This window comes from Chiloscyllium plagiosum, unplaced genomic scaffold, assembly GCF_037043375.1.
Source record: "Chiloscyllium plagiosum isolate Xiang-an unplaced genomic scaffold, Cpla_swu_hap1 HiC_scaffold_19, whole genome shotgun sequence".
In the NCBI taxonomy this organism is placed as follows: domain Eukaryota; kingdom Metazoa; phylum Chordata; class Chondrichthyes; order Orectolobiformes; family Hemiscylliidae; genus Chiloscyllium; species Chiloscyllium plagiosum.
The window spans coordinates 49,778,247-49,796,462 of NW_028270157.1; the positions used below are offsets into that span (position 1 = coordinate 49,778,247).

General features: G+C 40.5%; 1 protein-coding gene across 5 annotated transcripts in view; it reads right to left on the reverse strand.

Annotated features, from left to right (window-relative positions):
• The window catches only part of LOC122559582 (serine/threonine-protein kinase WNK1), a 153,396-nt gene that overhangs the window by 32,189 nt on the left and 102,991 nt on the right, over window positions 1-18,216 (reverse strand). For all 5 annotated transcript variants that reach the window (XM_087997339.1, XM_043709299.2, XM_043709300.2 and 2 more), the window contains 2 exons: window positions 12,547-13,955; window positions 11,747-11,848 (listed from right to left, as the gene is read on the reverse strand). In XM_087997339.1, the coding sequence (XP_087853465.1) occupies window positions 11,747-11,848; window positions 12,547-13,955 (1,511 nt within the window). The remainder of the gene's footprint in view (window positions 1-11,746; window positions 11,849-12,546; window positions 13,956-18,216) is intronic.

Here is an 18,216-nt window from a genome sequence, read left to right on the forward strand (position 1 = left end):
ACTTTTAACAAATAGCATGAAAAATCTAAAACAGATGCAACTGGCTCACATTTCCAATGTCTTATCGAACACATTTCATTCAAACATTTGAGCCAACTATTGAATTATAAAATGATTACAGCACAGAAAAAGGCCTTTTAGCCAATCAAGTCTGTGCCACTGCACCTCGAGAACATAGTAGCTCATCCAAATCCCCCACTCTTTTGCCATAGCCATACAGGAGTTTGTTCAATTCCCTTTTGAAAGCCACAATTCAATCAGTCGCCACTCCAGACAAAGGTAATGAAGTCCAGATCCTTACCATCACTCATTTAAAAAATGTTTTGCTTCATTTGTCATTCAGCTTCTCCAATCTAGACATGAAGTGAAGTTCTCATCCCTGGTACCATTCTCAAACATTTCCTGCACTTGCCTTCACATCTTTCCAGAAGTGTGAAGTCCAGAACTAAATGCAATACTCCAGTTGCATATAAACCAACACAGTACAAAAGGTTCATCATAACCACCCTGCTTTTGTGTTCTATACCTCAATGTAGAAAACCTAGTATCTTGTATGAATTATTAACCACCTTCTCAATCTGCCTGACACTTCTAACAAGTGTTTCTGTTTCATACTCCTTTTAGAACTATAGCTATTAACTTACATGCCTCTCCTCATTCTTCCTACCAATATGCATCTCATCACACTATGCTGCATTAAATTGTCACTGCCATGCAGTAACCCACTTCACCAGCCTGTCTACACCTGTCTTCCTATCCAGGGAATCTACATCTATTACCTTCACACTTCATAATACTTCCAAGTTTTGTGACATCCACAACTTTTGAAATTGTACCTTGGGCAACCAATTTTAGTCATTAATATATATTAAGTAAAGTGGTGCTCGTTCAACTGAGAGACGACTACTGAATACCTTCTTCAATCCAAAACTCTGCTCACTACTGCTCTATTTCCTGTCACTTAGCCAATTTTTGACCCATGCCGCCACTGTCCCTTTCATTCTATGGACTTCAACTTTGTAGACATGACTGTCATGTAACACGTTATTAAACACGTTTGGGGGGTTCAAGTACACATCAACCACAATACCCTTATCAACCTTCTGTTCAAAAAGCTCCACAATATCAAAAAAAATCAAACAAATTAAACAATTTTCCTTCACACTCATGCTAACTTACTGTCAATGAATCCTTATTTGTTCAAATCACTATTTATTTCAAACCAAAGTTCAAGTAATAGGCCTAGATAATCCCTTAAATTCTTTTTCAAAAACAAAAATGTAGCATTTCATTTGATAATGTAAATGTTATAAACTATCACCACTATACCCTAAATGCTCCCTTAAATCTATTTGAAAGCCTCATTCTTCAGAACAAGAGCCAAAGTCTCCTGCCTCAGTAGGTCAGAGATTTATTAGCCAACAAAATACTTCAGTAAATCTTCTTCCTCTCGAACAGCTAAACTATTGAAAGGGCAGAAGTTGAAAAATAGTATAAATCATGCTACGAGAACCTAGTGCACCCAGTAGCTTTTTCTGCAGAGTCAGTGAAACAAATTCAAGTGATATTGTCAGAATGTTGTCTGTGTAACAAACTAACTGCGCAATCTAAACTGTCAATCAGTAATTAGATGAATATAAAAGACCTAGGCTGACTGAAAAAGTATAATTGTAATCAAGTGTAACTGATTGTGGGAATTTGCATGCCATAGTAGAATTTTGCAATCCTGCTTCCATATGCTTGAATAAATTGGTAAACGAGGAAACTTGAGATTCATCAGACCACAGAGTGAGAGACAGTTTGAACTCAGAGCCTTTATTGGGATAATTAAAATCCATATTATTCTACAGTTCTTGCACCGCTCTAACTTTCCTTAAAATTTGCACTAGTTGGTGAAGTACATAATATACCCATAGTGTATTATGTACTTCTATAAATTCGGTTCTTAAGTGGAACACAGAAACCAAGCACTTCAGAGTAAGAGGAAGCCATTTGGCCCTGTGGGGCTACTCCACCATTCAAGATGATTATGACTGATTAGGCTGGGGTTTCAATTCCACTTTCCTTCCTGTACCTCATAAACCTTGACTCTCTTATCTATCAAAAACGTATCAATAAGAACTGTAAGACATCCATTTTCCCTCCAACATACTTGTTAAATCAAGTGCCACCCTACCTTTCCTGAGCACTGCATATCATAATTTGTAACAGTTGTTTAAAAGCTATGTTAAGTCGGTGTTATTGCCACATCATAATGCCTCGTGGAATTTGGCACCTGCTGTTCACCAATGTTACCACACGATGTAAACCCAAATTAGTCTAACTCAATGGTAATATTCGTTTTCATACTCTGGTGGCACCTTGTTTCTCCTTTCCAATGCTACATTCCAATTCCCATCCCTGCACAATTTAACTCTACCTCATTTAACATTAGCTCCTGATATCAACTTCAAACCAAACATGCACATGCACATTCTAGCCCACTGATCATCTCCAAAAGGCCAAACTACTGACATCATTGGGTATCAGTTGGGGAGGCAATGGCCTAGTGATATTGTCGCTGGAGCGTTAATCCAGAACCCAAGTAATGTTATAAAGTCATAGAGATGTACAGCATGGAAACAGACCCTTCGGTCCAACCCGTCCATGCCGACCAGATATCCCAACCCAATCTAGTCCCACCTGCCAGCACCCAGCCCCATATCTCTCTAAACCCTTCCTATTCATATACCCATCCAAATGCCTCTTAAATGTTGCAATTGTACCAGCCTCCACCACTTCCTCTGGCAGCTAATTCCTTACACGTACCACCCTCTGTGTGAAATAGTTGCCCCTTAGGTCTCTTTTATATCTTTCCCCTCTCGCCCTAAACCTATGCCCTCTAGTTCTGGACTCCCCGACCCCAGGGAAAAAACTTTGCCTATTTACCTGATCCGTGCCTCTCAATTTTGTAAACCTCTATAAAGGGCACCTCTCAACCTCGGAAGGTCCAGGGAAAACAGACCCAGCCTGTTTAGCCTCTCCCTATAGCTCAAATCCTCCAACCCTGGCAACATCCGTGTAAATCTTTTCTGAACCCTTTCCAGTTTCACAACATCTTTCCAATAGGAAGGAGACGTTGAATTCTGCCATGGCAGATAATGGAATTAGAATTCAATAAAAATCTGGAATTAAAAGGTCTGATGATGACCATGAAAACCATTAATTGTCAGAAAAACCCATCTAGTTCACTAACACCCTTTAGGAAAGGAAAGTGCCATCCTTATCTGCTCTGGCCTACATGTGACTGCAGACTCTCAGAATGTGTTGACTCTGAATTGCCCCTGGGCAACTTGGGATTGGGAACAAATGCTGGATTAGCCAGTGATGCCGTCATCCTATGGATGAATATTTTTTTAAAAAGTCACTCAATGTTCCCATTTGTGGTTCTAGGGACCAGGACCAAGAAGTTATCAAAGAGTCAAAAAGTCATAGATAGAGGAGGTCTACAGCAGAGTAGTAGTCTTTTTGGCTTATCAAGTCTGCATCAGTCAAAACAAGCACCTAACTTTTAAAATTGCATGTTCCAGAACACAATTTCTCAAACAGTGGAATGTGGACAAGATTCGGTCTCTATGTCAATGATAAAATAGTTTGGGTGATTTTTTTTTAAAATTCAGAATATACCCAGGCACATATGCACACAATGGTTTCAAAGATATTTCATTTTATTGATAAGGTGAACTTTTCCAAAGAAGGGCCTGGATTGGAAATATACTGTTGGTCTTTTACAGTGACGGAGAAGAGGTGGTGATCAGTAGGAGTTTTCCTTGGCCATGTTTGCCATGCGACTTTGCAGTATCTGGCATTCAAAATGGCACCTAATACAGGCAACAAAAAGGTCAGAGATCAGAATAATAATGCCTGACTGCCATTCTCTCTCGGTGTGTTTGGTGGCAACAGCTGAGTTGAAGTGTGGAAGGCCCTGCAGTGAGGGTAATTGAATTCCCAGTCACTGCCATTCCCTCCCCATCTTCTTCTCCTCCTCCTCCTCCTCTTCAACCCCTCCACCCACCCATTCTGACTATTGAAGTAATCCAGCAGTCAATACCTTTGCAGGCATGTTTTTCTCTGTTAGCTTCCTAAAATCTGTCTGCAAGGACTCTGTGGTGTTGGTATCAATTGTGGACCACAATCTCTGGATGTATTGCCCCCCAGAACACTCTACAACTGCATAGTGACACACTTGATTGAGGCATCATGGAGACAACATGCCAACCAGAAATCAAGTCTGCCACAGTTGCAAAAACACCTGTCTAGTTCACTAAATTGTAGAATTCTCCTGTTACTATTGTTTTCCTAAAAAAGCATCCCCCCTCACTGTACAGCTAAGACATGCATTTGGCTAGGGCATTAAACTGCAGAACCGTCACCTTCACCGGTATTCATAATGGAATACTGGTTGGAAAGCGAGAGGACTCCAGCATGACTTCTCTGGCCCTTCTCTACTGTCCTTCTATGCTTGCAAACCCTTGGGATGCAGTGTGACCAATTCCAGCATCATAGTCTCCACATAGTCTCATGGATGCAGTGCAGTGATACTTGCTGTTGGTCCAGCTCCAAAGCCCAGTCCTTTCAGTTGATGACGCCCTCGACATATAGGAAACATACTGGAGTCCCCACTTGCAACGCATAATAATTGTATGAATTATTTCAGTCAATTTGAGAGACACAGGTCAGTGCAAGGAAAACAGATTGGGGCCTAGGGCTTTGGTCAAACATATGTTCCTTTTAGAAATTAAAAATAATTCCATTAACATAGACCAAAGAATTGCCCAAGAGTGTGATTATTTGCACACTTGCCTCTAGTATCCAAATATTACATGATCAGAATTGCTACAGTGGACGATACATTTGGAAGATTTCAGGGATCATGTGGGCAGGAACATGAAAGATGAATTCAAGAGTGAGCACTTCAAATTTAATAAAGAAAAGGATGCGGAAACAATGTAGTTCACAAAGAGAAAAGCCGAAGGAAGAAAAAAAGATGCTTTATGCATCCAGTGTTGCATAGTTTTGTGCACGTTGACAATTTATGGTGCTTCACCAAATGAAAACGCAACATTTGCTAGAGGTAAGGGTTAAGTTGGGAAATTTGTATAAGTGAAAACAAGTGGTATTTTGAGGATCAGAAACTAATCCTGGTTTTAAAACAATCCCAACATTATATGAAGTCTGCTTAAAATCAACAGAGACTGGAACAATTGAGCAAAGTTTATGGCGGGGAAAAGAACACAATTTTGTACTTCCAACCATTAAACTGAAGGAAGGGACTCATCCAAGATAGGATCGATGCTAAACAATCACAGAGTCACAGATGTACAGCAAGGAAGCAGATCCTTCAGACCAACTCATCCATACTAACCAGACACCCTAAATTAATCTAGTTCAATTTTCCAGCATTTAGCTCAAATCCCTCTAAACCTTTCCTATTCATATACCCATCCAGGTGCCTTTTAAATGTTGTAGTTGCACCAGCATCCACCACTTCCTCTGGCAGCTCATTACATACACACACCATTCTCTGCATGAAAAACGTTGCCTATGCTCTCTAGTTTTGGACTTCCTTTCCTGGGGAAAAGACCTTAGTCACCCTAAACATGCCCCTCATGAGTTTATAAACTTCTATAAGGTCACCTCTCAGTCTCTAACACTCCAGGGAAAATAACCCCAGCCTCTCCAACCTGAGCAACATCCTTGTAAATCTTTTCTGAACCCTTTTAAGTTTTACAACATCCTTCCAAAGCAGGGAGACCAGAACTGAACGCAGTATTCCAAAAGTGGCCTAACCGATGACCTGTACAGCACAACATGACCTCACAACTCCAATACTCAATGCACTGACCAATAAAGGCATGCATACCTAAAGTGTTCCTCACTACTGAGACTCCACTTTAAAAGGAACCATGAACCTGCAATCCAAGGTCTCTTTGCTCGGCAACACTCCCCAAAACCTTACCGTTAAGTGCTTAAGTCAACCCTACAGCAAAAAGAAATGAGCTAGATGCTATAGTAGATCTAATTGAGCTTATTATTAGAAGTGAAAGCTAATCCATTGGTTGCAGATGACGTTGCTGAAAGTGAAGTGAAAGAGAAATCAGTAAAGATCCTCGAGGAACTCCAAACAAGACTGATAATAAAACCAAGAAACCTTCTTGGAGATACACTAGCTGCTTTGAATAAGACCTAAGGGCTGATGGAGGAAGAGAGACACAAGTGGTGGTTAATGTCATCAACCAATTCAACTGATATCCAATATCCAAAAAAAAAGGTGAAACACCTTGTAAACAGAGGATTTTCTTTGACTTGCTTTAATCTCTATCAATTAGTTGACCCATCTAGAAATAAACACAAGGAAACTAGATCACAATTCACCATTCCTCACCAAACATGCTGCTGTTGATACTGCACATACCCCATGTTTTCTCCCAACTTATCAGAGTCGATTTAACTTATTTCAAGAAATCAATTTCTAGCTTGCATTAAGGTGATTTCCTCGAATTCCAGGATCAGCAATTACTGTTTTATATGCTGATGCATTGTTTTGGAACTTTGGAAAAAAAAAGTCAAAACAACAGCAGTTTTAAAAAGGGAGAAGAACAGAAAAAGGAAGCACATGGTGAGGTCATTGCAAGAGGGATAGAGAACTGCAGTTACTGCCTTTGCTGTTTGAATTCATGTATCGCTGAATATCAGAGCACAGCTGAGAAAAATGAACAAAGTGAAATTCTCAACTGGTCTTGAAGGAACTGTTGAGCGAAGTTCACAGTACAGAATCAGATAAGTTACTCGTTGTTTTAAGCGTGGCCTACAGAGAATCTGCAGTAGTGAGTAGAGTGGGTTCTTTCTTGATAATTATGTTTTTGGAGATACATCTCTTGATTAAACTTAAAATATAAGCCGTAACTATTAACTTAACCTGGGGCAGTGTTTGCAAAGGAATAAGACTGTTATTTTCTGTAGATCTGTAGATTGTGAAGGAGAAAAAATGGCCCAAGTGATATGTACTTATTGTCAGATGTGGGAGTTTAAAGAAAGTTTAAGGGTTACTGCGGATTATATCTGCCATAAATGCTGTTGGCAGCGAATCTAATCAGATCGAATGGATCGGTTGGAGATACAGTTAGAAGCAATGAGGAATTTGCAACAGGAACAGTCTGTGATGATGGCAGTTATAGGAAGGGGGTGGAAGTCTCAGATACAGTCACATAGATGGGTCAACTCCAGGAAAGGTAAGAAAGGTAGGCAGCTAGTGCAGGAGTCTTTTGTGGATATACCCATTGCAAACAGGTATGCTGTTTTGGAAAATGTAGGGGGTGATCGATTCTCAGGGGAACGCAGCACGAACAGCCAAGTTTCTGGTATTGAGACTAGCTCGAATGCAACAATGGGTATGTTGGGGTCCAAGAGATCAATTGTATTAGGGGATTCTCTAATCAGAGGTACAGACAGACGTTTGTGGCCAGCAGCGAAAAAGCAGAATGGGGTGTTGCTTCCCTGATGCCAGGACCAAGGATGTCTCAGAGGGTGCAGAATGTTCTCAAGGGGGAGAGGGGCCAGCAAGAGGTCAATGTCCACACTGGAACCAACGACATAGGAAGGGAAAAGATTGAGATCCTGAAAGAGAGTTAGGCAGAAATTTACAAAGGAGGTCGTCGAGAGTAGTAATATCTGAATTACTCCCGGTGCTATGAGTTGGTGAGGGCAGGAATAGGAGGATAGAGCAGATGAATGCATGGCTGAGGAGCTGGTGTATGGGAGAAGGATTCACATTTTTGGATCATTGGAAAGGCTTTTGGGGTAGACATGACCTGTAGGAGAAGGACGGATTGCACCTAAATTGAAAGGGGACTAATATACTGACAGGGAAATTTGCTAGAGCTGCATGGGAGGATTTAAACAAGTAAGTTGGGGTGGGGACTCAGGAAGCTAGTGAGGAAAGAGATCAATCGGAGACTGGTACAGTTGAGAACAGAAGTGAGACAGACAAACAAACAAACAAAAACAAACAAACAAAAACAAACAAGTCAGGACAGGCAAGCACAAGGTAGAACTAATAAATTAAACTGCATTTATTTCAATGCAAGGGGAATAACAGGGAAGGCAGATGAACTCAGGACATGGTTAGGAACATGGGACTGGGATATCATAGCAATTACAGAAACATGGCTCAGGGATGGGCAGGACTGGTAGCTTAATGTTCCAGGATAAAAATGCTACCGGATGGATAGAAAGGGAGGCGAGAGGGGAGGGGGAATGGCAATTGCGGATAGGGGATAGCATTACAGCTGTACTGAGGGAAGATATTCCCAGAAATATATCCAGGGAGGTTATTTGGGTGAAACTGAAAAAGAAGAAAGGGATGAGCACCTCATTGGGATTGTATTATAGACCCCCTAATAGTCAGAGGGAAATTGAGAAACAAACTTGTCAGGAGATCTCAGCTATCTGTAAGAATAATAGGGTGGTTATGGTAGGGGATTTTAACTTTCCAAACATAGACTGGAACTACCATAGTGTTAAGGGTTTAGATGGAAAGGAATTTGTTCAGTGTGTACAAGACAATTTTCTGATTCAGTATGTGGATGTACTTACTAGAGATGATGCAAAACTTGACCTACTCTTGGGAAATAAGGCAGGGGCAGGTGACTGGGGGAGCACTTTGGGGCCAGCGATCATAATTTTATTAGATTTAAAAATAGTCATGGAAAAGGATAGACCAGATCTAAAAGTTGAAGTTCTAAATTGGAGAAGGGCCAATTTTGACGGTATTAGGCAAGAACTTTCAAAAGCTGATTGGGGACAGATGTTCGCAGGTAAAAAGATGGCTGGAAAATGTGAAGCCTTCAGAAATGAGATAACAAGGATCCAGAGAAAGTATATTCCTGTTAGGGTGAAAGGAAAGGCTGGTAGGTATAGGGAATGCTGGATAACTAAAGAAATTGAGGCTTTGGTTAAGGAAAAGAAGGAAGCATATGTAAGGTATAGACAGCAGAGATCGAGTGAATCCTTAGAAGAGTATAAAGGAAGTAGGAGAATACTTAAGGGGGAAATCAGGAGGGCAAAAAGGGGACATGAGATTGCTTTGGCAAATAGAATTAAGGAGAATCCAAAAAGAGTTTTTACAAATACTTAAAGGACAAAAGGGTAAGTGGACAGTGAAGAGGGTTACCTCAGATTACAACAGGATCTTGATAAGATGGGCTATTGGGTTGAGAAGTGGCAGGTGGAGTTTAAGTTAGATAAATGCAAGGTGCTGCATTTTTGGAAAGCAAATCTTAGCAGGGCTTATACACTTAATGTGTTGCTGAACAAAGAGACCTTGGAGTGCAGGTTCATAGCTTCTTGAAAGTGAAGTCGCAGGTAGATAGGATTGTGAAGGCGGCGTTTGGTATGCTTTCCTTTATTGGTCAGAGCATTGAGTACAGGAGTTGGGAGGTTATGTTGCGGCTGTACAGGACACTATTAGGCCACTGTTGGAATATTGTGTGCAATTCTGGTCTCCTTCGTATCAGAAAGATGTTTGAAACTGGAAAGGGTTCAGAAAAGATTTACAAGGATGTTGCCAGGGTTTTACCGATAGGGAGTGGCTGAACATGCTGGGGGTGTTTTCCCTGGAGCTTCAGAGGCTAAGGGGTGACCTTCTAGGGGTTTACAAAATTTTGAGGGGCATGGATAGGGCAAATAGGCAAAGTCTTTTCCCTGGGGTCAGGGAGTCCAGAACTAGAGGGCATTGGTTTAGGGTGAAAGGGGAAAGATATAAAAGAGACCTAAGGGGCAACTTTTTCACGCAGATGGTGGTACGTGTATGGAATGAGCTGCCAGAGGAAGTGGTGGAGGCTGGTACAATTGCAACATTTAAGCAGCATTTGGATGGGTATATGAATAGGAAGGGTTTAGAGAGATATGGGCTGGGTGCTGGCAGGTGGGACTAGATTGGGTTGGGATATCTGGTCGGCATGGACGGATTGGACCGAAGGGTCTGTCTCCATGCTGCACATCTCTATGATTCTATAACTGCTTCAGCTATATCTCTCAGGAGTCTGCTTCATATCGTTTCCATGAAATATTGTCTCTGCATTCATTTTTCATCTCCCTCTTTCTTCGAGCATGCATCATATTCTCTGGTTCTACTTTCCAAACAGAGTGGTCATATTCCACCTCATCTAATTGTGAAACAGAGGTGGGAATTTGAAATTGAGGGCTGCTGGATTTCTTGACGGTGGTACTTGAGAAAGGCATTATGAAAGTAATAAAATCAGTTGAGCGTGCACAGATGACAGTGGGAATGGAGAGAAAGAAAGGATCCAAAACAAAGTTAAAGAGACTCCAAGCTATGGTTAAGGAGATGATCAGGGATATGATTACAGAAAAGCCAATAAAAGGTGAAATCAAAGCAGCCAAGCCTAGTTTGAAGGCTGAAAGCGCTGAATGTTTGTCAAGGGTTAAACAGAAAGTCATGTCCAGGAAAGTCAGCATTAGGATGAGAGTGAGGATGGGGATAGCCTTATCTTCCAAACAAGATATTAAACCAGGGCAAAAAATGCCTCTCAGTTAAACAAAGAATCACATAATAGTATTTCAATGATGATCAGAAGAGTTTTTTCCCCCCAATGACTCAACCAATACTTACCAGTCAAATAGTATCACAAAATAAATTCTGGTCATTATCACATGCCGCTCAGGTGATCTTGTTTTGCAAGGCTGAATTATCCGCCATGCTTCCGACATTACAATAGTTTTTCAAATAGTGAATTGAATCTTGGGATAGCAAGAGAGAGTAAACAGTTGTGATGGTTTAGAGTAGAGTATAGTAGAGATCAGAGTAGGCAAAGTACCTCAGAGAGGAAGATGAAAGTGGTCCTGCTAGGTGAAGACAGACAAGCAGGGCCTGTGAAGGGCTAAGTTAAGAGCGAGAAAGTAGTAGTGAACTCAGGTCTGAAATTTAAGCTAAAAAGTGTACATATGACTGGACACAGACTGCCATGTTCTAGAGGCATATGGAAATACAGGCAATAGCAAATGATGACAACAAGACTACATTGAGAATCAATCTAGGAGAGTCAAGTGCAATGAAGTCCACGTGTATGATCGCACATATGGTTTTTAAAACATCTACCAAGAAATTAATACCTTACAATACCTTTGCTCCCAGGATACAAGATCACAATGGAACATGGCCAGTTGAAGTGATCAACACAATACTCTACTCGATGGAAACACTGCTGTCACATCTGAAACCATCTATACCTCGTGCACACCAGAATCCACCTTACATGAACTATTACAGCAGGTGCTAAACTATATTTCAACATTAGTTGTTGGATGAGTTAAGAGTACTGAAGCACAGCTCATAAACCAAGTTGCAAATAACCTAACCTATATTAGGTTGAGCACTTCAAAACCACTAACTGCTGCATGCACATTAAAGGGCATAGCGATTAGAAACACTCGAAGTAGAATATTTGCATGTACATTGATGCATCTGTCATACATTGATCGATATCAGGTTAATAGAAGGAACAGACAAAAGGAACAATTTATCCAACCCTTGGGTGTTGCATTTTGATATGATAACTTAGTGAAATGGTTAATAAGCATGACACAGAACATGCATATAATTTGCAATGAAGATATGAATTACATGCAAACATGGCACAGAGAGTAATGAATTCACAAAAGAGCACACTGGGAAACATTATTGCACCTGGGTTAGTGAAGTTCCTGGAAAAGATGGCAACTGCTCAGTGGGTGGTGTGAGAGCTTGTTTTAATTGCTGATCAAGAGCTTCCGTGCTTAGCTGTTGCACCTACAAGTAATGAATGGGAACAGTAGTTGCATCAACCAAGGCTTAGACTAAATGGCTCAGCAAATATAGGTTTTGAATGATATTCTCAATTTATTGTATAAACAGCCTATTCCAATTTAGAGAAAGAATTTACCATTCTATATCATAAAATCTAACGTTCAACTAAAACAAAGTGAAATAAGCAAAACAAAATGTCCAAAGTATACTCTAGTCTAGAGTTTTCGTCAAACACTATGCAGTATTTTCTGTGCTTAATCACAAATTCCATTGCTGGTAAAATAATCTACCAACACATTATTTATTGCTACACTTGTGAGAGAGTTGACGTTATCTTTACCATGATTTGGTAACTAATGTCAAAAGTATCTTGATCAAAACAACAAGGTGATACAATTTTAATTGTAAGTTACAAGATGAAGTGATCTGTGCTCCTCTCATCCATTTCCTTGCTGTCGATTCAGCAGAGATTGGCAACAGGAACTATGGCCATGGGGTGAGACGGTATACAAAATAAATCAAGTAAACTAGGAAATTTGGCATGAGTTGGACTGACACCACAGACCAGTGCTCAATGCTAATTATACAAATTCTCAGACAAAAGAAACTGAACTAATTTACACGTACTTCTTTGTTTTGCTTTCTCACACACATACTTTTAAATTATGCACTTAAGTTTCTTGAACTTCTGGTTAACTTACTGGTAATCTGCCCAGTGGTGGCTTGGAAGGTGGAGTGCCTGGCCGTCCTGCAGTTGTAATGACACTCGTCAAGGATACAGTATAACTGGCCGGAGTCAAAGGTTGTTGGACAGTTAAAGGAAGTCCTGTTGGGCCAAGAGGTAGACTAGAAGGAGGTATGACAGACCCTGTGGCAGTTACTGGGTAGGACGCGACAGTAACTGTTGAAGTTCCTGGAGCAGCAGATGCTTTTCCTGAAATAAGCAAACTATCAACTGTGGTGGATTCTGCAACCAATCCCATCTCCGAAGATGCTGGAATGTGAGCACAGCCTGCAGCACTATGCTCGCTGAACAGCGATCGAAGCTTTTCATCCAAGGTCTTAATATTATCGATGCCTGTTCCTTTGGCGTTCAAATCTATGTCCACTTCAGAGCAATGAATATGGGGTTGATTTGGAAGAAAAGCTGTTTGAGGCCGATTGTGAATCAGCGTTTGTTGAACAGAAGGAATGCTGCATACAGGCTGTGCAGTTCCTGTGCCAGATGCAGAGGTCTGGGTTGCTAGGGGCACAGAAATGCCCACTGTTTGAGGTAGGATGGCATTTTGTGTAGTAACTGTTTGAACCACAGGAGTTTGAGTGCCACAAACAGGTTGCAATAATGGTGGTGAGGTGGAAACTGCCAGTGTCATTATATTACCACCCACTGGCTGAATTTCTGCTTGGGTTGCACTATACAAATTTTCTTTCTGGCTCTGAAACAAGTTCAGTGAAACTGAAGATTCTGCCAGGCTGACCACAGGTCCCCCACTGAGCTGTTGGGTTGTCGGCAAAATCACAGCTTCAGTGGAAGATGGGGTAACAGAAGTTGAAGGTCCTACACTGATAGTAGTTTCTTCTATCAAAGCTTGACCAACTTGTGATGTTAATGGCTGCACTAACGAGCTTACAACTGAAACACTTGTGACATGACCACTAATTAGTTGCTGGCTTGACTGACAGGTCCAAGGCGGAGGTACACAACTTGAAACACTAACATTAGCAGCAAGGCCACCAACAGACAGCTGGGCTGACTGAGAGGTTGGAGGAAGCAATACGGAACTAGGGCCAATCACACCAGCAATGCTTTCACTACTTAACTCAGCTGGTTGTGACTGAATATTCTGTACCCTGGCTTGGGATGCAGAACTAGCAGTTATGAGACTAGCTGGTGCTGATGATGACACTGCCGTTTGGATATGAATTCCTTGTCCAATACTGGTCATTTCTGGATGTGCCACAGTAAATGGTGCCATAGTTTGATTGAAGATTGGAGGAGCGGTATTAGGACCTTCTTGAAATGGTTTATGCTTTAAATCGGAAAAGGCTTGTTGCAAGCTCACTGAAGAAGCTGAGTGTGATAGATTTAGATTGTGACTATGGGAACCAGCTGTAAAAGAACATAAGACATCTCAATTAGAACAAACAGCATTTGACAATATAAGAGCTCTAAACAGTGAATTCAATCTTCCTATGTTGTCCTTTTAAGTGAGAGTTTAATACCTGCATCAGTGGAAGAATCCACACTAAGTAATCTAATCGAAGTAACTTCCTGAACAATCCACAGTGGTGAGATGTTTAAACAAAATAGCAAATGCAATATTAATTTTCTTTTAAACTAAATCTTGTAACAGTGGCCATTTTTATTCACTGTGTACAAGTGTTTCTCCATGTAAAGGGCAATGCATTTATGTCCATCATAGCTGACTGCCTGAATCATGTCATTAATGATGCTTAGTTCCATTCCCCCATTAAAGTAGTCAAGGATCCAACATGCTTTTTCAACAGCTTTCTCATTCTAACATCCAAAGGTCTATGTCCATCCAGTCACATATCTCTATTCCTGCATCTCTCGTTTAATGCTTTATCATTTAGTTCATATGACTCATGTTTTTCTAGCAAAAATGCATCACTTGGTTGATACATTTTCTTTGCCACATGTCTGCCAATTTCATCAGTAGGCCATTTTATCCATTGTTTAGTACATAGCTAAATTTCTTCTATCTGGAAACTAGGATATTTGCCCTTGCATGTAGCAAATCCTGGATATTAAAGTCCAGATCTTAAATAAATATCAAAAAACAATGACTCCTACGGAACTTTAACCAACTATTTTCCATTGCTATGTACTGTCACATTGCTAATTTTATATCCATGCTTCATTAGTCATTTAATTAGATGGCTTAAATTTTACTGACATGTCTAATGTCATAATTGGTTTAATGACTTCTGAAAGTCTGAACACATATCAACCAAACCACACTTATCAGTGCTATTATTGCAGCCAACACAGTCAAGTTAATTAACATTTTTAAAAAATAAATTGCTGTTGACTTTCACTTATTAGCCCAGACTTTTCTAAATATCAATTAATTTTATCCCTGATGTTGACTGTTAGTTTGGTGGACTACAAAGATTTTTTTTGGGAGGGGTATTCTTTGCAGGTTTTTTCAAAAAAGGAGGGACACAATGACAGTGTCATCTAACTAGCTCTGGGAACATTGGCTTAAATCACACCTGGTAACTGGTAGGACTTAAATTCAATTCATAAATCTAGAATTAGCAGTTAGTATAAAATATGACCACAAAACCCTTGCTGTTTGTTGTAAAACTCATTTGGCTCGCTAATGCCCTTCAGGAAAGGAAATCAGTCATCCTTACTTGCTCTGCTCTACACAATTGAAGACTCTCAGCAATGTGGGAGACTCTTAAATGCCCTCTGAAATGGCTTACTCAGATAAATCAAACTGCTATGAAGTCTAAAGAAATTAATAAGAACAAACCAAGCAATTCATCAAGCCTCCTCCAACTACATCTTCCATACCTACAATCTCTACTATTTAGAAGAAGAAGGACAGCAACCACACTGGAACAATACCAGTTGTGGGTTCCTATTCAAGCTGCACACCATCCTTCATTGAAATACATAGTCATTCCTTCATTACCACAAGGTCCAAATTCTAGAACTGCCCACCCAACAGCTTTGTGAGGTTTCCTTCATCTCAAGGAAAGCAGCTCATCATCACAACCTTCTACAGGGCTGCAATAACTGCTGATTGAACCAGTGAGAATTACTTCAACGAATGAAAGAAGGCACCTAGTACTAAATGAGGAACCAGAAACAATATGGCAAAATCCAACTTGGTCAACTCTGCAAATTCTTCCTAAGACATGGAGGCATGCAAAGAATAAATCAAACAAAATATCACATCATCACAGCCAGAAACATACCTTACAAACAATGTCTCAGACACCATCACCAGCCACATCCCTGAGTATGTACTGCAATGCAAATGGTACACAAGGAGGAGAAAGTTGACCTGGGAGTCTCAAAATTGGCTCCAAACCTCATGAAATCTAACGGTGTCAGGTGAAATATGGACAAGGAAACTTCCATCTCCCACCCAGTCCATCCATCTACCCCCTTACTGCTGAGTAATCCCTATTCATATTGAACACCACTGGAAAGGAGGAGAGTTAGGTCTTCACAGTACATGGAGCAGTTCTGCAAAACACATCACACCTGCAAGATGGTGGGAAAATCACAATATGCAATAAACCCAATACTTTAATTCCCATACCATGAAGGAGGGTATTATGTTAACTATGTGAGCACCCTAACAAAACAAAAGCTGGAAACCAATATATCCTTACAATTATGAACAGGTTGATCAATCCCCAGAGGTCACCCCAAGGACAATTACTGCTAAGGCAGAGAAGTTAACCCAGTTCTCCAATCAAAATGGATATCTGGATATAACAGTTGAAGTCTTTTGCAATCTATTCACAGACACAAGGAACATTAGCACGAATACATCAAATCCTCAGCAGGCAACTCAGATCATGAATATCCTCATAATTGGGACAAAGGACTCCCAACGTCAGTTGCTTAGCATCATCCTTCCTTTGTCCGCTTGGAGCATCACTATGGTGTGGTGGTTCTGTTCGACGAGCTGGGAATTTGTGTTGCAGACGTTGCGTCCCCTGTCTAGGTGACATCCTCAGTGCTTGGGAGCCTCCCGTGAAGTGGGAGCCTCACGATTCATCTAACAAACCTACTGTTTTAGTTCTTTTCAACCCATTCACAGTCATGAGAAAAAAAAAGTCCTCTGAAACTAATCAAAAGCAAAGTTTTTAAAAAGAACAGGACAAATCCTCTGTTAAACGATGCATCTGTGTTCTGGGAGCTGCTTACAAGAGCCTTCAGATTCCTCAAAAATCACTAGAGCAGTTCAAACAACCATGAAGTCACACGATCAGTGGGTCAAGTTCCAAACACATCAACCAGGAAATGAAGTGCTTGAATTATTGCCTGTACGCAGTGAACTGCCAGAAACATGATTGAGATTCATAAAATACAGTGAAAAGAGTACAGGCAATGAACTATCAATATGTTGAATTAATAACAGCATCAAGATGTTTTAGATCCAGAGAAACAGGATCAAATGAGAGCATAAGTCCAGGATATGTTGATAAACTACCTAACTGAAAAGGGTCAAAGAAGTGAAGATCCCCAGTCAAGTTTTTGTCGAAATATGATCAGTCAGCCAGATTCTGCAAAGACTACAAAAAGGTCAATGCAATAACTGGGCAGATTCTTACCCATTTCTCACTTGGAACACTATTGATAAAGATAAATTGCCAGATTTCAAACTAAAATACATTTGATAAAGGGATGCCATCAGATTCCTTCAACACCCCAAGTTAAAGAGAAATATTTGCCTTTGTCACTCAAGTCTTTTCCAATACTGAGTAATGCTTTTCAGGCGAAAAGATGCCCCTGCCATTTTTTAGAGACTGATGAATCAAGTGGTAGCTACTGCTCCGAACTATAGTTTATGCTGTACCAGTATAAACTAAGATTTACAAGGACCACTAGTGCCTATTTGGAAAATTACAAACCAGTCAATTTAGTAACAAACTTTGCCAAAAGTGAATTTAGAAAAGCACAGGTAACCTATCGAGAGCATATAATACCATAACGACAAGTAGTGCCAAGGACAACAAAGATACAAGTATTGGAGTTTCTTGACCTTAAAATAAATAAAACATCATGAGGTTTTTTGTTGGGGGATGTGGAGCTCCTATCACAAGTTGGTATCACATCACAGCACCACAGCTGCTCCCAGTGATTGATTTGCTTCAAACAAAAACCCAGATAGTGTAGTCAGGAGAACTTAGAGAAGCTGGAAACACTCCTGGCAAATGAACAAAGTGCTGGCTGCTCTAAATTTCACTAAACCCTTTAAACTAGTAATTAACACCAGCATCTTAGGAATAGGTGCAGTTCTGTCACAAGTTGATAAATCAGATATAAGGAAATCAGTGAGGCTCTTTTCTAATAGCCCTTTCATAGAATCCCTACAGTGTGGAAACAGGCCCTTCGGCCCAACAAGTCCACACTAACCTTCCAAAGAGTAATCCATCCAGACCCAGACCCATTCCCCTACATTTACCCTCGACTAATGCACCTAACCAACACATCCCTGAACACTATGGGACAACTTAGCATGGCCAATTCACCTAACCTGCATATCTTTGGATTGTGGGAGGATATTGGAGCACCCGGAGGAAACCTACAATGACACTAGGAAAATGTGTAAACTCCACAGACAGACAGTCAACCAAGGCTGGAATCGAACCTGGGTTCC